General features: G+C 40.9%; 1 protein-coding gene across 1 annotated transcript in view; it reads left to right on the top strand.

The window, feature by feature from the left end:
* Positions 1-21,611, top strand: part of RAPGEFL1 (Rap guanine nucleotide exchange factor like 1) — a 102,179-nt gene that overhangs the window by 58,854 nt on the left and 21,714 nt on the right. The window contains exons 3-10 of the mRNA XM_060781042.2: positions 2,962-3,115; positions 3,456-3,553; positions 6,445-6,557; positions 8,380-8,547; positions 9,420-9,517; positions 11,739-11,861; positions 14,415-14,593; positions 20,155-20,245. Of these exons, the coding sequence (XP_060637025.2) occupies positions 2,962-3,115; positions 3,456-3,553; positions 6,445-6,557; positions 8,380-8,547; positions 9,420-9,517; positions 11,739-11,861; positions 14,415-14,593; positions 20,155-20,245 (1,024 nt within the window). The remainder of the gene's footprint in view (positions 1-2,961; positions 3,116-3,455; positions 3,554-6,444; positions 6,558-8,379; positions 8,548-9,419; positions 9,518-11,738; positions 11,862-14,414; positions 14,594-20,154; positions 20,246-21,611) is intronic.

Here is a 21,611-nt window from a genome sequence, read left to right as displayed (position 1 = left end):
TGCTCCGCGCCCTAGTCTCCAGGGCAGCAGAAAACAAGTTCGCTCCCTCCTCCCTATGACTTCCTCTCAAATATTTATACATGGCTATCATGTCTACAAAAGGGGCCCCCGGTGGCACAGTGGGTTAAAGCACTGAGCTGCTGAGCTTGTTGATCGAAAGGTCACAGGTTCGATTCCGGGGAGCGGCGTGAGCTTCCGCTGTCAGCCCTAGCTTCTGCCAACCTAGCAGTTCGAAAACATGCAAATGTGAGTAGATCAATAGGTACCGCTCCGGCGGGAAGGTAACGGCGCTCCATGCAGTCATGCCGGCCACATGACCTTGGAGGTGTCTATGGACAACGCTGGCTCTTCGGCTTAGAAATGGAGATGAGCACCACACCCCAGAGTCAGACATGACTGGACTTAATGTCAGGGGACTACCTTTACCTTATCATGTCTACAACAAATCATCTTTACAGATTACTATGAAAGATTAAACCCTTGGTCCTAATTTAGTCCTAACCCTAATTTGTCAAATTAGTTGATGCTTTTCTGTGCTTCCTTGAACTCCAAAGAGAAATGTCAATAGTGAGATATAAGAATTCAAGCGAAGTGGATAGGTACACAAAGAATACACAGAAAACTGTACAAAAATGTGCCTGATCCAGTTTATTTCACTAAGCAGATTTCAATCTAACCCAGGGATCCTCAACCTTTGGTTTTGAATTTCTATGCCCAGAATTTCCGACTCTGGGCTTTGTTTGACAAGTGATTCTGGGAATTGAAGGCCAGAGCAGCTGGAGGGCCAAAGGTTGAAAATAAGTGACCTAATCTAATTTACTGGAGAATTCAAAAGGAAATCCGGGTAATGTTTTCTCAGAAGTAAATTCTGCTTTGTTTAATGTAACTCACTGAAAAACTTGCAACCTTGGTGAACTTTGGTAATTTCAGAAAACAGGCAACAATAGTCTCTCTCCCTTCCACACAGCCATATAACCCAAAATATCAAGATACAGAATCCCACAATATCTGCTTTGAACTGGAATATATGACTCAGATTATTATTTTTTATTATTATATTTATATCCTGCCCATCTCACCCCGAAGGGGACTCAGAGCGGCTTTACAATTGGCGGCAATTTGATGCCATATCAACAGACATATACTAAAATAAACATATACATTAACCCAGTTCATTGTGGGATTTCCTGCCTTGATATTCTGGGTTATATGACTGTGTTGAAGAGCCCTGAATTAACAGCACTCCCAGTTGCCAAAAATATGGATACTGGTAGATGGAAAGATGTGGAATGTTATATTATGTGATTCCTACAGCTTTTATACATATACATACCCATATGTCCAACTTAAAGCATTTTTAGATGTCTACTTGCATTACCAATTTCAGCTGTTTCTGCCTCTCTATCATTTTTGCACAGTCTAGAAACTGGCTTTCTTTTTCTTTTTTTCTTTTTTTTTTGTTTCCCTGGAATTAGATACACTTGGATTTTTTGAAGATGACATCTTATGGACAGTTATTGCTGTTTTAGTTTACATTTTCATCCCCTACCATGTATTCAGACCATTAACAAAGACCTTGTTAAGATAACAAGAAGAAAAACAGGTAGGACTTGGAGAAAGTATTTAGCTTAGCATTCTCCAGGAAACAGAATAGCTTAAACTTCGATTTTCTGGTGGTTCATATTTGTTGCTGAACTCAACTGGAATTCTCAGATTATTCACCAGATACCAAGGTCCATAATTTTTTGGTGATTAGGGATTGAAAGGAAATAATCATTAAAGGGGATTGATATCCTTTTAGTGTGCATCTACATGGCAGAATTAATACACTTCAACACAACTTTGACTGCAATTGCTCAATGCTATGGCATTCTAAGAAATGTAGTTTAGTGATGCTCTAGTACTCTTTGTCAGAGAAGGCTGGAGACCTAATAAAATTACAGCTCCTATGATTCCATAACTATGAGCTTTTTGGTTTGTGTCAGGAGCAACTTGAGAAACTGCAAGGTGCTTCTGGTGTGAGAGAATTGGCCCTCTGTAAGGGTGTTGCACAGGGGACGCCTGAATGTTTTACCATCCTGTGCGAACTCATGTCTCCACATGAGAAGCTGGAGCTGACAGACAGGAGCTCACCCCGCTTCCTAGATTTGAACCGTCGACCTTTTGGTCAGCAGTCCTGCCAGCACAAGGGTTTAACCCAGGGTTACTCAAACTTTTTAAACAGAGGGCCAGGTCAAAGTCTATCAAACTGTTGGAGGGTCGGATTATAATTTGAAAAAAACATGAATGAATTCCTATGCACACTGCACATATCTTATTTGTAGTGCAAAAGACACTTAAAAACAATACAATAATTAAAAATGAAGAACAATTTTAACAAATATAAACTTCTTAGTATTTCAATGGGAAGTGTGGGCCTACTTTTGGCTGATGAGATAGGATTGTTGTTATTGTGTGCTTTCAAGTCATTTCAGATTTAGGTTGATCCTGAGCGATGGTCGGGTAAATGACCTTGGAGGACCACATTTAGTAAATGACCTTGGAGGGCCTTAGTTTGAGGACCCCTGGTTTAACCCATTGTGCCATTGGGGGCTCTGAGTTGTGTTAGTTAAAATGGACTCAAGCTGAATTAATTCTACGGTATAGATGCTCCCTTAGTCTCTTTTCCAGACCTGTTATTCTGTACTGGTCTTGCTACGTGGGAGCAGATTCATCCCACTTTATCTCACACTGCAGGGATTTAAATCATATGGCCCTCCAGAAGTTGTTAGACTGCAACATCCAGCAGCCTTAATCAGCCTACCCAGTGGTGAGGAATGCTGCAGGTTGTAATCCAGCGACATCTGAAGCATTATGCTTTGCTCATGTATGCCATATCATGACGCTTGGCTATCCTGTCTTCCAAACCATTGCCATCTAAAATCTAACTTCATGATTTGTCCTTGACCTCCCTGTGGCCACCTTCATGACAGCATCGACAATCCCTTCGCCATCCTGTTGGAAAGAAGGTGAGGCCATGCACCGGAAGCGAGCGGTTTTGGTTATTTTGCTGCACTTCCTTGAGACGTACAAAGGGATCTTGCAGGAGGAGGAGAAAGCAGGCAAAATCATCAAGGTACTCTGGGGCCTCCTAAACTTACTCTTGCGAGAACTCAAAACATGTTAAAAAAACAAATGTCAGATTGCAAGCTTTTATTCTATCCATTCTTAGAGAAAAGTTCTCTCAGGTTAAAAAATTACAAATTCATTTATTTACCATTTTTCACTTCATGGAAACTATGCTCCTAACCCCAGCAAATGTACTTGATCTCTATTATCACATGAAATTTTGCAGCTATGAAACCACTTCTTTAGATGCAATACCAAGTGGTTTAAGTGATCATTAACGAAGTGAGGTGCCCCCCTGGTTGTTGTCAGGACGTTCATGGCCCATCTAGCTTTCTTTTGTCTCCCAGGATCTTTATCTGCTCATCATGAAGGACTCCTCTCTCTACCAGAAACTGGAAGAAGAAATTTTGAAGCTGCATCAGCTTGTGGAGACAGTTGAACTTAAGTGAGTAAAATGTGCAAATGCAGACTGCAGAACTTAAGCTATCTTGGCAATCTCCTGCAGTACTCTTTTAGCTAAATTAATAATGTTGATGAAGCATTAACATTAATTATATTAATTATGTTGATGAGGTTTACTAATTTAAAGCTCCTTTTTAAAAATGCGAGAGAGAAAAGAGTTCTAACTTCCTAGAACTGAAAATTGGGAATCAAATCTTCAAGCTTTTTTTTTTTTGTCATGTCAGGAGCAACTTAAAAAAACTGCAAGTCGCTTCTAGTGTGAGCGAATTGGCCGTCTGCAAGGACGTTGCCCAAGGGACACCCGGATGTTTGGATGTTTTACCATCCTTGTGGGAGGTGTCTCTCATATCCCCGCAATGGGGAGCTGGAGCTGATAGAGGGAGCTCATCCACGCTCTCCCGGATTCAAACCTGCGACCTGTCGGTCTTCAGTCCTACCAGCACAGGGGTTTAACCCACTGCGCCACCGGGTGTCCTATCTTCGAACTTGTGTGAATACAAAAAGAAACAGCACTGGGAGAACAGCCTTCAATTTTCCAATCTCTCAGTCATACCATCTGTAGTGTTTTGAGCATTGGACTTGTTGTTTATTCATTCAGTCACTTCCGACTCTTCGTAACCTCATGGACCAGCCCACGCCAGAGCTTCCGGTTGTCTGTGGCCACCCCCAGCTCCTTCAAAGTCAAGCCAGTCACTTCAAGGATACTATCCATCCATTTTGCCCTTGGTTGACCCCTCTTCCTTTTTCCTTCCATTATCTTCTCCAAGCTTTCCTGTCTTCTCATTATGTGGCCAAAGTTCCTCTTTGCCTCTAATATTCTTCCCTCCAGTGAGCTACTACAATTTTAGAAACTAGGGTTTGATTTCCCTCTTAGCATTGGAATCTAGTGATAGTGTCAATAGATCAGAAGCAACTTGAAGGCTCACAACAACATTTGTCAATGAGTCTAGCCCTTAAAATTGAAATAATGGCAATTATGCTTACCCTTTCTATCACCCAGACAACAGCAATCCTGCCACCCAGTCTACAACAATGTGCCTGTCTACTCCAACCCTTGGTAAATTAATAGTATTAGTTAGATATTAAATATGGAAGCTGGTACACAGACATAGTGGCTTTCAGAAGGCAAATTAATAGGAGACAGAGATCACAGCTAGATTCTTCCTGCTTGTAACTTATGCTACTAATGACTGTGCTTCTGAACTGTGGCAGGGAATTTGTGATTTAAATTGAAGACGATAAAAGGTTGCAAACTAAGCAGTCTAGCTGTATCTTTAATGGTATGGATGCATACCAGCCTTGTTCTTTCCTGAGTCTGCTTTCCTCCCACACAGGGAGGGACACATCATTCCCATCCTTGTAGTAAAGAAGCAGTTGGGTGGTGATGACAGTGGTGGGAGCTTAGAATTTGCTTTCCTTGGACTTATTCACATTGCACAAGTATAGCACCATGATTGCCCTTGAACTGCCCTGACTGCATCCTTTGGAATCCTGTCTGTTTGTAGTTTGGTGAGGTCCTGGAGTTCACTGAATGACAATTCTTCATGCACCTCCCTCAACTGCAAATCCTAGGATGCTGTAGGAAGCTGCGTAGTTAAAGTGGAATAATACTGCTACAATCGTGTGTACTGAACCAAGTAAGGTGTTAATGTTGTTGTGCTGCAGAGGGCTAGAAAATGGAAGAATAACAAGACCTGCGAAAGAAAAGACCAAGTGCCTCAGTGGTGGGGGTGTTTTTATTTCTGTCACTTTACCACCTAAAACATTGGTGGCAACTTCAGAATACAGAAAATGACTACACACATGCCTTAAATAACAGCCGTTTAGTAAAAACAGCTTGAAACACAGAGAAGCAACTAACTTTATAAGAATATCTATAATATTCCCAACCTTATTTTACAACTTCATCGCTGTGATGCTGCACCCTGTTAATGGGAACCTTCCTACCAGGGTGGAAATCATCTATCGAACAGATGGCAAGCTATTTCACTTCAGCAGACTGAAAGCCAAAACCAAGGTCACAACAATGTCTTTTATAGAACTCCAGTATGCTGATGATAATGTAATCTGTGCTCATTCAGAAGAAGACCTACAAGCCACTCCATAAACACCTTTGCAAAAGCATATGAAAAGCTTGGCCTCTCACTCAACATTGAGAAAAGCAAAGTTATCTTTCAGCAGGCACCACCCATTCCCTCTGCAAGCCCAGAAATACAGCTTAAGGGTGTAACGTTAGAAAATGTTGACCATTTCCACTACCTTGGCAGCCTCCTCTCCACAAAAGTCAACATCGACAGAATTCTGCAGGAGGCAGCTACCGGATTTAAAATAGATTCATTCTTTAGTGTGATGAGGTCCCTAAGAAAATGGAAAAATGGCTTCAAACTACAAGAAAGGAGATTCCATCTGAACATCAGGAAGAACTTCCTGATTGTGAGACCTGTTCAGCAGTGGAACTCTGCCCCAGAGTGTGGTGGAGGCTCCTTCTTTTGAGTCTTTTAAGCACAGGCTGGATGGCCATCTGTCAGGTGTGCTTTGAATGCAATTTTCCTGCTTCGTGGTAGGGGTTTGAAATGGATGGCGCACAAGGTCTCTTCCAACTCTATGATTCTATGGTTCATCTTGTTTTCAATATGAGTTTATTTGGCTACATATTTCCTGGCTTTCTTTACAATCCGTAATTGTGTTTTCTATCCACTGTTTTGTGTATTTATGGTGGAGATGGGGTGCGCGCAGATTTCATCTGTGAAATTTTGGAGGCTATAATTTTCTCAAAACTATATTAATTTCATGATTCTCGGAAACCATGATTCATTTTGCAGCTGGAGTGACCCCCTCATCTTCTGACTTCTAAACCTTGCCTTCTGTCTACAGGGTGACTGAAGAAAGCCATCCTCCCAGCAAACAGGTCAAACCCCTCTTCAGGCATTTCCGGCGCATTGATTCCTGCCTTCAGACACGGGTTGCTTTTCGTGGGTCAGATGAAAGTAAGTATTAAAGCAGCAGTGGGAATGGTCTATCTATAAGCGATCACTCTTGATTGTCTTCCAAGAGTAGAGTCTTAATAGTGGGCCCGTAAATGACTGTGGAGACTTATTCTGAATCCACGTGGTCTTTCACAATGAGGACATTGATGTCCAGATGGACAAGGGTTTGTTTGATGCACCTTCCCTTTCCTGCATTTTTGCTCTGTATTTGTGGCTCTTCAAAATCCATTGCATTGTTGATAACAGCTTCCCATTTATTGGTGTTTATACCACATTTTTAAGGTTATCTCTAAGCCCATCTTTAAATCTCTTTCGTTGTCTGCCAACATTATGTTTTCGATGGGTAAAAACATGTAGGATTCAGACTATTCATAGCTGAATACTGGCTGCAACATTAGGTCGTAGTTCTCCATGACCATTTCAAACAGGTTTTCCCCCTTGCCGACCTTACACGACCTTCGGGGTGAGAAGGGCGGGGTATAAATATGGTAAATAGATATGGTAAATAAATTACAGAGAGATGCAAGGATATAATTTTCCTAAACAAAGGACATTAGGAATTGGGACATCTGCAGAAAAGAGAAATGTTGAAAAAATACTGGAACAAGGTGTCAAGTAGCATATATGAAATGGAGTCATCAAAATATTATGTATAAAAATTATGTATAAAAAAATCCAACAACAATAATTTATGCGTATATTTTTTTTCTTTCCTTTTTCTTCCTCCTTGTATTTTTCTCTCTACCCAAATCTTTTTAGATTATTTTTGTTATATCTTTCTTTCTTTTTAAAAAACTATTTAAAACTTCACTGTAAAAAACCACAATAAAATTATTTTTTAAAAATATTATGTATAAATTGTCGCTGTTTGCCTTCAAGTCCTTTTTGACAGTCAAAATTCTAGAAGGATTTTCGTGTTGTATTGTATTGGTTTTACTGTAAGTTGCTTTAAGAGAGAAAAAGCAGAGTATAAATAATAATACTACTGTTGATCTTGGCAAGACAACTGTGATGGAGGGATGCTGTTTAAGGGTGCTGGACCTTGACTGGGCAGGATTTTATGAGCCACCTTCAGTTTCCAGTATCACCTTCCTGAAACATAAAAATAAGATCCTGTCAGGACCAAACCAATAGGGTTTAACCTTCTACCATCAGAAACTGAGCCAGAGCTTGGCAAAGTTACTTCTTTGGAGTAACTCCCAGTGGGCATGCTGATTGGGGGATTTGGGGGGTTATAGTAAAAAAAAGTAACTTTACCAAGCTCTGCTGGGCCAACATTTTGTGCCTGATGAAGCTTCTGAGGGGTTAGTGGGGGCAGCCCAACATAAAGCATATTATAACACTTCAGTCTCTAATTCTGATATGATAGTAAAGGTACCTGAACTTTTATCAGTGAGGGAAGGCCACCACTTCTCACAAGTGTTGCTGGTATTGGTGTGAATCCGGAAAGCACTTCAAAGCTTTGAAAATGAGAGGAGACTGGATTCTATTATGTCTCCATCAATTTATTTATTTATTTACTTTGCTTATATACCGCTGTTCTCAGCCCGGGGGCGACTCACAGCGGTGTACAACATAGAAAGAACAAGGTTCAAAATTCAAGACACAATCTAAAATATCAATCTAGCAATAACCAATCAATGCTACAAGATCCCTACTATTTCAACTTCTCTCCATATTTCATTTGTTGATATTCTGACACCCAGTGTCTAACCACAGTCAGATATAGGAAGATATTGATATTAGTAGGAATTAAACCATCACTGGTTTAATTCCACTAAGATCCCATGCCTCAGCCTTATCTTGCCTTGTCTTTTTCTAGTTTTCTGCCGTGTCTACATGCCCGACCACTCCTATGTCACAATTCGCAGTCGCCTCTCGGCTTCTGTGCAGGACATCCTTTCTTCAGTGACAGAGAAGCTCCAGTATTCTGATGAACAGCCCTCACGGGAAGAGGCTCTCATCCTGGTGACAGTAGCATCATCAGGAGGTACCTGTCTCACAGGGAATGTGTGGGGACAAATTAACAGAAACTCCTTCTCTTCCTGGAGGACCTAGAAATTACTAGAGAGGCATTCTCTCAGATTTTTAAAAAATGCATTTTTATTTGTGGGTTTTTCTCGCATTTTTCTTGAGTGGAAGTCATTAAAGAAGCAAACGCATAGGAAAAGTTAGTAATGGTTCTACCTGGCTCTGACAAAGCCATATTAGGATTTGCAGATATTTCAGACTCACTTGGGCAATCTGAATAAATGAGAGTGTAGCAATTAATTAAAAGTGTATGGTGGACAAATATGGTGGACAGTTGCTACTAAATATGATTGACAGGTATTTCAGCACACGAAGTTTAGAAAACCATCCTTTCCAAGCTGGTTTTTGTTTTGCCTGGGGCAGGGAGTGGAGGTAGGAAGTTGAGTCCATGTGTTTGGAAGATCTTTTAATTAAGTAACAGGAAAAATTCCAGAATTAAAATACAAAGCTATAGGTAGGATCATCCAGCGATCTGATTTCCAATAGTTTAGTTATAGTTGTCCAAGATGTTTTGATGACGCAGGCTAACATGAGCTCCTATTCTGAAATCTGTCTCTACATGGCCCAAAACACATTGTGCCATGGACATTTATATCTAGATATCTTGAATAAGTGAGTCAAGTTATATTCTTTAGCAGAAAGTTGGGTGTGGGGGGAGCTTAAGCTGCAGATGAATTTGAGTTGGAAAGACAATTCTCCCAGATTCTCCCAAATTTTGAACCAAAAGCTATTGACCAAAATTCTCCAATGGAAATGTTTTTGGAATTTCTGATAATGTGCATGACATCTCAGATCATTCTGTTAACTATTGTTTTTTTTCTTAAACGCCAGAGAAATCTGTGCTACAGCCCAATGAAGAGTGTGTTTTCACAACCTTGGGGATAAACAGCCATCTCTTTGCCTGCACTAAGGAATCTTTTCCATCCCTGGTGAGTCAATTATTTCTTCCTGACCTCAGCTTTTAAAAGTTGTGATTTTATGGACTTGCAACTCTTGAAATCATCCAGACAGAGAGGCTAATGGAATTCTGGGGCAGTCCAAAAAGGTCACTTTTGTCAGCTCTAAGTCCAACCTTTTGCTTTTCTGTATTAGTCTCCTGGCTCACAGAGCAGAACCCTAGTTTGCATTTCTGTAATATGAGTGCTATATCTGTCTAGTCATTGGTGTGTGCATTTGCATTCTTGTCACATTGACTTTATACAATTACAGCACTGTGAGTTCATTTTAATGACTGTGGTTGCATCCCGTGGAATCCTGGGATTCACTCCCATGTTGCAGCAGCTCCGTTGGCTACCCATCTGCTTCTGGGCTAAATACAAAGTGCTGGTCATTACCTATAAAGTCATAAATGGTCCAGACTACTTGAAAAACTGCATCTCTGTATACAAGCCAGCTCAAGCACTGCTGTCAATGGAGGAGGTCCTCCTCTCAGTCCCGCCCCCATCTCAAGCATGTTTGGTAGGAACGAGAGAGGGGCCTTCTTTGTGGTTGCCTCCTGCTCTGGAACTTTCTCCCTAAAAAAAAAAAAACAGCCCCCCCTCCTCTCCTTTAAAAAGCTTTCAAAAACTCATTTATGCACCTTAACATATGGAGAGGAGGAAGACTAGTACCCCTCTATATATATATATATCCTCGCCTAGATATTGGATGCCTACTTCAGCCTGTGGAAATTGTATGTTATGGGTTATGTTATGTTTATTTAAGCTCAATCATGCATTATTTTATTTCGTTTTATAAGTTTACTAGCCGTCCCCTGCCATGCGTTGCTGTGGCCCAGTCTGGTGATCTGGAAAATAAAGTAACGAGAAAGTGTTGGTTTCTAATATATGTAATTTCTTTATGCTTGTGGGTGAACAGTATTTGATTATGTTTTCTTGCCCTGGTGAAGGGAGTTGGACTGGATGGCCTTAAGTATTTTCTATTGGTCATAGGTGTTCTGTGTGGGAAGTTTGCCCCAATCTGTCGTTCGTGGGGTCCAGAATGCTCTTTGTTTGTAGGTGAACTATAAATCCCAGTAACTACAACTCCCAAATGTCAAAGTCTATTTTCCCCAAGCTCTATCTATGTTCCTAGTTGGGCATATGGAATATTTGTGCCAAGTTTGGTCCACAGTACTCCCTGGATGTAGATGTACTACAACTCCCAAACTCAAGATCAATGCCTACCAAACCCTTCTAGTGTTTTCTGTTGGTCATGGGAGTCCTGTGTGCCACGTTTGGTTCAATTCCATCATTGGTGGAATTCAGAATGCTCTTTGATTGTAGGTTAACTATAAATCCCAACAACTGCACTCCCAAATGACAAAATCATTTTTTTAGTGATGGACACTCCTTGGGTTAGTAGGTATCTTGTGGCCAAATTTGGCGGCAATTCGTCCAGCGGTTTTTCAGTTGTTAATCCCACAAACGAACATTACATTTTTATTTATATAGATTTTGAGATTGTTTTATCCATTGTTTTGATCTGGTTTATCATGGTCTGTGTTTGGCATTGAATGTTTGTAATTTTGTTACTTTTGTTGGAAACTGCCCTGAGTCCCTAGGGGAGATAGGGCGGGGTACAAATAAAGTATTATTATTATTGTTATTGTTATTATTTACAGTTTGATGAGGAACCAGATCTCTCTGGTTAAGAATTTTAAATTTCCTTCCCCTAAACTACATATTTCATATAGCAGAAGTGGGAACCCAATATTATAATCAGACAGTGTGAAAGAAACCTGTGTTGCTGTTATGGTTGTCCATGGGTTCAGAAGGTTGCAGTTGTCAGAAAGAGTTCTCTCTGCCCTGAGCATTATGAATGGAGCCCCCGGTGGCGCAGTGGGTTAAACCCCTGTGCTGTCAGGACTGAAGACCGACAGGTCGCAGGTTCGAATCCGGGGAGAGGCGGATGAGCTCCCTCTATCAGCTCCAGCTCCTCATGTGGGGACATGAGAGAAGCCTCCCACAAGGATGATAAAAACATCAAATCATCTGGGCGTCCCCTGGGCAACGTCCTTGCAGACAGCCAATTCTCTCACACCAGAAGCGACTTGCAGTTTCTCAGATCGCTCCTGGCACGACAAAAAAAAAAGCATTATGAATATATCAACCCATTTCAGTTCATGCTTCTAATTTTTTTTCTTCCTACCAAATTTGGTCTATTGTCTAGGTCCCTCTCCCTGATGAAATCCAGGTATCTCCAGGTGACACAGAAATCCATCGTGTTGAGGCTGAAGATGTGGCAAATCACCTTACAGCCTTCCACTGGGAATTATTCCGTTGCGTTCATGAGGTGAGAAAGCTGAAGCTGCCTCCAAGTAGGTGATGATATAAGAACTGGTCTAGTAGATTTTTTGAGTGTTTCATAGTTCAGGTAAGAATTAAGAACCAGGTTTTCTGGAGTGCCCAATAGCTATCATAAGCACCACAATCCAAACCCTGACTCAATAGCATTCTGAAGAGTCCTATATTCAAGTCTTAGCTTGGACCAGAGCTGGACCTCCCATTAAGCAGAGTGAGGTAACTATTTCAGGCAGTAGATTCTTGTTAGGGAAAGTAAGTAGAAGCAGCTACTCAATGCAACTAGTCTATGTATGTATTTCAGGCAAACTGTACTAAATTCCCTAAAATGTCCTCAGATTCAGTTGTGGACACTGCCTTCCTCAGTGTCTAAGTACGGTTGTTATGTTTTTGTGTGGAATGGGAAGATTGCAAGAGCTCATTCACATAAACATACGCACTTTGAAATGTACACTGTTATATGTGTCATTCTTGAGCATTTCAATCAGCTTTCAGAAACAGAGAGACAATTGTTCCGTGGGTCTTGGCCTCATTTTCCACCTTCAGCTTACAGTCTTACAGTTTTCACCTTCAGTCTCACATGACCAAAAATTCTTCTATATTTTAAAAAGTCTTCACTGTGTAGTAGAATTATTACCACACTGGGCCCGCCGAGTTTGCAAGTTTTCTTTTTTTTTTCCAGATATGATTATTTGTGAATTTAATTAATATGTATTCTCGAAGGTTTTTTCGGGCTATATGGCCATGTTCTAGAGGCGTTCTCTCCTGACGTTTCGCCTGCATCTATAGCAAGCATCCTCAGAGGTAACAGTGCTGAACCACTCTAACAACCACCATTTCAGACTACACAGAGAAGCCATTGAAATCCACAAGCATATGGACAATTTCAACAGAAAAGAGGAAACCATGAAAATGAACAAAATCTGGCTACCAGTATTAAAAACCTCTAAAATTAAAACAGCAAAACAGCAGAGGGAAAACAATCAGGGACATCTAATCACCTCTCAACAAAAGATTGCTCCATGCACTGCCAGGCCATCAAATGCTAATCAAGGTGGTCAGTTGGGACATTCACACCTAGCTCCAGCAGACAAGAGTCCTTTGTCCCACCCTGGTCATTCCACAGATATATAAACCCATTTTCCTAGCTCCAACGGACCTCACTACCTCTGAGGATGCTTGTCACAGATGCAGGCAAAACGTCAGGAGAGAATGCCTCTAGAACATGGCCATATAGCCCGAAAAAACCTACAACAACCCATTAATTAATATGGTTTGTCTACCACAGAAGATGACCACAGAGTTGCAGTAGAGATTCCTAGTGAGGTGTTCCTTCAGGTTAAATAATAGTGTTTTTGTATTTATTTATTTATTTACAACATTTATATGCCACCCTTCTCACCCCAAAGGGGACTCAGAGCAGTATATATTACATACAATATATTATATTATTAGCATAGTACAATATCAGCATTAAACATTGCTATATTGCACCATACCACTATATCGTAATATTATTAGTAATATTACATGTAATATAATATTTTTTGTATCCAAGTTTTTCTCCATTTTGTGGGGATTTTATGCTCCCATTATCATTAATAGGGTGGCTGACTGTATAACGCAATGGTTCCCAACCTGGGGTCCCCAGATGTTTTTGACCTACAACTCCCAGCAAGTTTACCAGCTGTTAGGATTTCTGGGAGTTGAAGGCCAAAACATCTGGGGACCCACAGGTTGAGAACCACTCATATAACAGGAGAAAAGACTGTATTAGACTATATTTCAGAGAAAGGAACTGGCAAAACCACTTCTGGGTAGTCCTTCTCTTAGAAAACGTTATCAAATTCATATGGCCACAATAAGTCAATAGGGAACTTGAAGGCACATATACACATTAAAGTAAGATTCAACAGACAATCTAATCAGCTTCTGTATATATGGAATCAGGAAGGAGGTGACATTTATCCCAAGCAGCAAAATATCTTGGGTTTACCATCTGAATGAGATCTAGGGCCTCAGTCTATAAGAAAGGCAGCAATTTATTGTCCATGAAATGGATTGATGTGGTGGTTGATATTGTAGGATAAGGAGGGGAGTCTCTTACCTTCAGACCTGCCATGAGAAGAGTACTCTAACTCAGGGATCCTCAAACTTTTTAAACAGAGGGCCAGTCACAGTCCCTCAAATTGTTGGAGGGCCAAATTATAATTTGTAAAAAAAAGAAAGAAATGAATTCCTATGCACACTGCACATATCTTATTTGTCGTGCAGAAAACACTTAAAAACAATACAATAATTAAAATGAAGAACAATTTTAACAAATATAAACTTATTAGTTTTTCAGTGTGAAGTGTGGGCCTGCTTTTGGCTGATTAGATAGGATTGTTGTTGTTGTTGTGTGCTTTCAAGTCATTTCAGACTTAGGTGGACCCTGAGTGAGGGCTGGGTAAATGACCGTGGAGGGCCGTATCTGGCCCTCGGGCCTTAGTTTGAGGACCCCTGGTCTAGCTACTTACTTTCTCTCTTCTGTCCTCGGTTGTAGTTGGAATTTGTGGACTATGTGTTCCACGGAGAACGAGGGCGACGAGAGACCGCCAACCTGGAGTTGCTGCTACAGCGTTGCAGCGAGGTTCAGCACTGGGTGGCCACCGAGGTGCTGCTCTGTGAGTCACTGGGGAAGAGGGCTCACCTGCTCAAGAAGTTCATCAAGATTGCAGCAGTGTAAGTGTTGCATATCATAGTCTGTTTCTCCTGTGGATTAGCACAAACCCCATGACAACTTGGCCATGGGTGTTACTTACAGATGCATCTCTGCTCTAACCATGTGAACTTAGTTCAGTCATTTGTAGTTTCTCTTCTTTTATATAATTTATTCTGTAATTTTCACTGATGTGATAAATGTAATAATAATAAATAGAATAAAATAATAAATGAAATAATAATAATAATAATAATAATAATAATAATAATAATAAATTAGTAAAATAATAAATAACCTTGACTTGAGTATAAGCCAAGGGGGGGGGGGCTTTTTCAGCCTAAAAAAAGGGCTGAAAAACTAGGCTTATACTCGAGTATATTCAGTAAATTGGAAGAAGGAAAGGTAGCCAGACTATGCATGGTGAACGGTATCTAACTACTTCTAACTATTTTAGAAGTAGTTAGATACAGAAACTGCGAAAGGGAAGCTTTGAATTAAAGTGGCAGGTTAACTTTGCTGAACAGGCGTCCTCAGCAAACACAACAAAGGATCTTGACCACAAGAATGAGCTTTATTATGTAGCAAGGAATGCTGTTCTAATGTTACTTCTAGCTGACTGCAGAAATGCAGTGTGTCAACAATAATAATGGGCTGTATCCTGGAAGCAACTTAAAACTGATTGTGCAAGCATAGATTGATCAGTCAGCTTGTTTCAAGTAAATGCTGGGTAGTTTTCTTTCTTGGAATTATGTAGATTAAAGACATTTCCATGGGTTTGCTTAGAATAAGTGTAATTAGATACCTCAAGGAAAAGTTCTACAGATACCTGAATGGGCAAAGCTTTTGTTCTTGCATACATTTAGTGGCAGGGTAGTTATAATGAGCTTCTTCATATTGACTAAGAAAACAAGGAATTCTAAAGGATATAGGTCAGTGGTTCTCAACTTTCCTAATACCGTGACCTCTTACTACAGTTCCTCATGTTGGGGTGACCCCCAACCATAAAATTATTTTCGTTGCTACTTCATAACTGTCATTTTGCTACTGTTAGGAATCGTCATGTAAATATCTGATATGCAGGATGCATTTTCATTTACTATACCAAATTTAGAAGAAATACCTGATATGCCCCAATATGAATACTGGTGGGGTTGAGGTGGGGGATTGAGTTTGTCATTTGGGAGTTGTAGTTGCTGGGATTTATAGTTAACCTATAGTTATCACAGAGCATTCTGAACTCCACCAACAATTGAATTGAACCAACTTGGCACACAGAACTCCCACGACCAACAGAAAATACTGGAAGGGTTTGCTCGGCATTGATCTTGAGTTTTGGAGTTGTTGTTCACCTACATTCAGAGAGCAATGTGGACTCAAACAATGATGGATCTGGACCAAACTTCGCACAAATACTCAATATGCCCAAATGTGAACACTGGTGGCATTTGGTGAAAACAGACCTTGACATTTGGGAGTTGTAGTTGAGGGAATTTATAGTTCACCTACAATCAAAGAGCATTCTGGACCCGACCAATGATAGAATAGGGCCAAACTTCTCACACGGAACTCCCATGACCAACAGAAAATACTGTGATTGTCTTCAGCAACCCCTCACGACCCCTTCTCCATGGATCCTAACCCCCAGGTTGAGAAACACTTATATAGGTGCTCCAGTATCCTTCAGGAAATAGCATGAAAAGCCAATCAAATTTATTGAATACTAGCCATCCCCTGCCACTCGTTGCTGTGGCCCAGTCTGGTGATCTGGAAAATAAAGTAATGAGAAAGTGTTGGTTTCTAATATATAATTTCTTTATTCTTGTAGGTAAATAGTATTTCTAGCTGTTTCTTTGTCAGTGTTGATGTGGAGATTGTCTGGTTTTCCTGCTCTGGAACATGCAACATATAATTGTCCTTCTTTAGGGATCCCTTTCAAATCTATGATATTATATCTGTGTGTGTAAATCATATATATCTGTATCTATGGCTGGATGGCTCTTTAGATGTCAGGAGGGCTTTGATTATGTTTTCTTGCCCTGGTGAAGGGAGTTAGACTAAATGGCCTTAACTATTTTCTGTTGGTCATGGGGGTTCTGTGTGGGAAGTTTGGCCCAATTCTGTCGTTGGTGGGGTTCAGAATGTTCTTTGATTGTAAATCCCAGTAACTACAACTCCCAAATGTCAAGATCTATTTCCTCCAAACTCCATCTGTATTCATATTTGGACATATGGAATGTTCGTGCCAAGTTTGGTTCAGATCCATCATTGTTTGAGTCCACAGTGTTCTCTGGATAGGGGAACTACAACTCCCAAACTCAAGGTCAATGCCCAACAAACCCTTCTAGTGTTTTCTGTTGGTCATGGGAGCCTGTGTGCCACGTTTAGTTCAATTCCATCATCGGTGGAGTTCAGAATGCTCTTTGATTGTAGGTTAACTATAAATCCCAGCAACTACAACTCCCAAATGACAAAAAAAATTGAGTGATGGTCACTCCTTGGGTTAGTAGGTGTCTTGTGGCCAAATTTGGCAACAATTCACCCAGTGGTTTTTGAGTTATGTTAATCCCACAAACGAACATTACATTTTTATTTATATGGATAATTTCTCTATGCAAAAGAATGCAGATTTGTGTGTGTGAATGAATTTTTATTTTCATAAGGATGGAATACTCTTATACATGCATGCGTTTATGGTGTATACCCAAAGGTGTATCGTACTGCCTCGGGGCACCATTTATCCGAATGAGCAGGAGGTGGAATCTAATTACGCTCAGAGGAGGGTGGGAGTAATAATAGATTCTCCGTCTCAAAGGGCACTACAGGATTCCTTAATATCTTTTTGTAACATTATAGCTGAAGACTTTACTTCCAACTGTTTTTCAGTGCAAGATCGTTGGCCTATTTGAAATGCTCTGCAAACACGTTACTAGTGTCCACGCAGCTATAGGCAGCCACTGTGCTGGGTGGTTACAGATGCCATGTAATCAGCTTTTAAGATATTTGTTTTATGCATCTTTCCCAAAACATATGCTTTTTCAAAAGAAGAAAGCTGTTCTTCTGAGATGGCCCAAAGTTTATATTTGCCAAATGTCCCTTCTATAAAGAAATTGTGGTTTTTTTTCCTTATCTATGTTTCTTTCTTTGCTCCACTCTTGTTTGTCCAGCCACTGGAAATTCTTCTCTACCTTTCCCTGCATATTCAACCCAATTCCTTTCTCCTCCTTCTCCTGTGACTCCCTTGGTGTTAATGACTAGTGATGTTATAGCCTTGACTTGAATTGCCCACTGTAGCTGCTTTCTGTTTGGGTTTCCTTTCTTGGGATTGTTCCTTACATAGTGAGTGTTTATGGAGCTGCAGCAGAAAGGCTTGGGGGATGGAGTGGGAAGTGGAACAGCAGAGCTGTGACATGCACTTGGAAGCAGGTTGGAATAGATTGTAAACACTACTAATTATATGTGCTTGGATTATGGCAGGGAGAGGCTCCTTAGTGGCATAGATAGCCCATAAAATTAGTGATGATTCAGCGGCCAAAACTTGTGGATTTATTTAAGGTTGCCCCTACTTTTCACTTCGTATTTCAGATACTGCTATTGTGTATTTATTTATTTAACATATTTAACTACCACCTTTCTCAACCCGAGGGCGACATAGGGCGGTTTACAAACGGCACAATTTTATGCCCCCAATAACATAAAAACAATTAGAACGTTTAGCAAAAATAACATCAGATAAAATAGTAAAAACCAATAAAAACATAAATCCTCAGTGTCTCATTATTAAAATCATCATCCAGTCGCATTGTCCAGTCGTTCCGTAGATCAGAGTTTGTCTGCTACACTTCATTTGGGAACGCTTGCTCAAAAAGCCAGGTTTAACTTTTTTTGCGAAATGTTAGGAGGGTCAGCCCCCCTCCCCCCCCCCCGAAATTCTCATGGTGGTTCGTGAAAAGACCTTACTGGTGCATTATTTAAGCTGTTATGTTTATTCATATCATGATCTGGTCACCATACTCAATATATCCCATATGCATGGGGGTATTGGGGTAACGATACAAAAGGTTTGCTAGGGTAGACCCTCTTTCACTCAGACTCAGCCCCCCCCCCCGAAACAAACTCAGACCCCCCCCCCCGAATCGAATCCTCAGTGTCTCATTATTAAAATCATCATCCAGTCGCATTGTCCAGTCGTTCCGTAGATCAGACTTTGTCTGCTACACTGCATTTGAGAATGCTTGCTCAAAAAGCCAGGTTTAACTTTTTTTGCGAAATGTTAGGAGAGTGGAGGCCAATCCGATATCCCTAGGGAGGGTGTTCCATAGTCGAGGGGCCACCACTGAGAAGGCCCTGTCCCTCGTTCCCGCCAACCAAATCTGTGAAGAAGGTGGGATCGGCAGTAGGGCCTCCTCAGATGATCTTAGGGTCCTAGATGGTTCATAAGGAGCAGGCATGTAGCCAGGGGGAGAGGAGGGCTTGAGGGGCTTCAGCCCCCCCCCCCCGAAATTCTTGTGGTGGTTCGTGAAAAGACCTTACTGGTGCATTATTTAAACTGTTTTGTTTATTCATATCATGATCTGATCACCATGCTCAATATATCGCATATGCAAGGGGGTATTGGGGTAACGATACAAAAGGTTTGCTAGGGTAGACCCTCTTTCACTCAGACTCAGCCCCCCCCCCCCGAAACTAACTCACCTCCCCCCCAAATCGAAATCCTGGCTACAGGCCTGATAAGGAGAGAGACGTTTGGACAGGTAAGCTGGGCCAGAACCGTTTAGGTCTTTATAGGCTAAAGCCAGCACTTTGACTTGCGCTCGGTAGCAGACTGGCAGCCAGTGGAACTGACGCAACAGAGGAGTTGTGTGCTTCCTGAGCACCACTCCTGTTAACAACCTGGCTGCCGCCCATTGGACCATTTGAAGCTTTCGAACAGTCTTCAAAGGCAACCCCCCGTAGAGAGTGTTGCAGTAGTCTATATGGGATGTAACCAGAGCATGGGCTACTGTGGCCAAGTCAGACTTCCCAAGGTACAGGCGTGTTGAAGCAAACCAGGGATCTTGGGTGCTATCAACTGAATGTAGACAAAACTGTCAGATGAGCTAGTAACTGATTTCCCTGAATGATAAGGGCCTTACTCTGCCTGATAAAATTAGCTACTAGCAAATCATTCATTACCCACATCTGCATTGATAGCAGGAAGCCAAAAATAGGCACTCACAGGCTAGCCATTTGCCAGACCTTGGATGCAGTCTGCATTCATTGGCCATGCACTGGAGACAGGAACGAAGAATGAGGACAGAGTAAGGCTGTTTCTTTTGCAAGTGAGTTTTGTGTTTCAAAGTACATTTCAGTGATGGCCCCTCCACCTCCCCATATCACTGCATTCCTGTATTGATAAAAAAGTTGTATTTCATGATTTCTGTCTTCCATGCAGCTGTTGAAACATACAGGACCCTCTGTTAGGCAAAAAAAGCGTCAGCCTTTATGTGAAGTCTGAGAGTGGTGACATTGGTGGAGATGTCTCAAACTTGATCTTGTTTTCTGTCTTAGTTAATAACTACACTCCCTTCTTGTCTCCTCACAGATGTAAACAGAACCAGGACATGTTAACATTCTATGCTGTGGTCATAGGGCTGAACAATGCACCTGTCAGCCGTTTACGTCTCACCTGGGAGGTAAGACTATGAAGGTGGGAGGAATGTGAATTGTTGCTCTATCTATGTCTGTAAGGGTATTGTGTGTGTAGTCTCTGCCAGAGTTTATAAAGTTCCTTTTGGACTATAGCCCACAGAATCCCCCCAGTCAGCATGCCAATAGTCCTGTTGTCAGAGTAATTGGAGAGTTCTTGTTCAAAAAATAATTTTCCAAGCTCTGGACTGCCTCCCAGCAAATATAGTCCTCCCAGAATTTACAAATGCAAGTATTTGTTTTCAAAACCATACCTTGCCAAGCTGTCTAACAATGAGCCATGTGGGCAGATAGCAAATGCAAGAAGCATATTCAAAATAATGCAAGGGGAAAAAAGCAAAACTAGTTTAGTAAAAACAAGCCAGGTAAACCGCAAGACATCCCAACTGCCACTCTCAAGAACCTGCTAGACCAGCTTCTTTAAGCAAGGACTTCCAGAACCACCACAAAAATGCTCAGTTCCTTATCGCTTCTCACTCTATTATGAAATCCAAAGCAGTGTCTCGTCTGAAGGTCCTAAATCCAAAGGAGCACCAAGACAAACCTCCAGTTGAACCCATTGGTTCTTGACCCTGGTCAGGAATACTCACAGGGTGATTTCGGGCAAGTAACAAACACTTAGCTTTTAAATACTGTGCCTTAGGGTCAACACAAGTCAGCAATTACTTGAAGGCATAAGACATCAAAATTATTTTAAAATAACAGTGTGTAAGACAGTTACATTTATGACAGCAGGTTGAATTTTGAGTTGCGTTTTTCCCCATGTTCAAGCTTTCAGTTTTGTTTTTTATGATTTGGGTATAAAAGGCAATATATAGAGGATTAATGTGGTAGAGAAGGGTGCAAGGATCTTCCTAGGTTCATCTTTGGACCTTTTAAAACTAGAAATACCTCTCCCCCGCAGCCTTATAATATAGGAAGTTGAGACCAACCCATAATTAGATGTATTAAAAGAATACAGAATTAGCTGAGAGAAGTGTCAGGAGATTTCGGATTACTTTTTAGCTCTTTTTTGAGACTGAAAACTGGTGTCTTATAGTCAGGTTTCAAACCATGATATATACCTTTCTTTCCATTGTTTTCATTGGGTCCACCTATTTGTTTTCTAGTTATAAAGGGGGAACGCCAGGCAGCAAATAGGAAGGGGCTACATAAATTAAAAATATATCTAAATATTTGAAACATTCTTATACTTTTCCTTAGCTGATGATTAGGCAGAATGAGGTGGCAGTTTCATAAAAGTAGCCCTGTTGTGAAAGACAGCAGAATGTTAGTTTGTTCATTTAGACTGACAGGGAGGGGATAAGTATTTTTTATATATACAATACAGGGAAATTGTTAGCCAGTTTACTT

The sequence above is a fragment of the Anolis sagrei genome, chromosome 6, assembly GCF_037176765.1.
Source record: "Anolis sagrei isolate rAnoSag1 chromosome 6, rAnoSag1.mat, whole genome shotgun sequence".
Lineage (NCBI taxonomy): Eukaryota > Metazoa > Chordata > Lepidosauria > Squamata > Dactyloidae > Anolis > Anolis sagrei.
The sequence above is the reverse complement of the archived record's forward strand: the minus strand, read 5'-3'. Positions and strand labels throughout refer to the sequence as shown.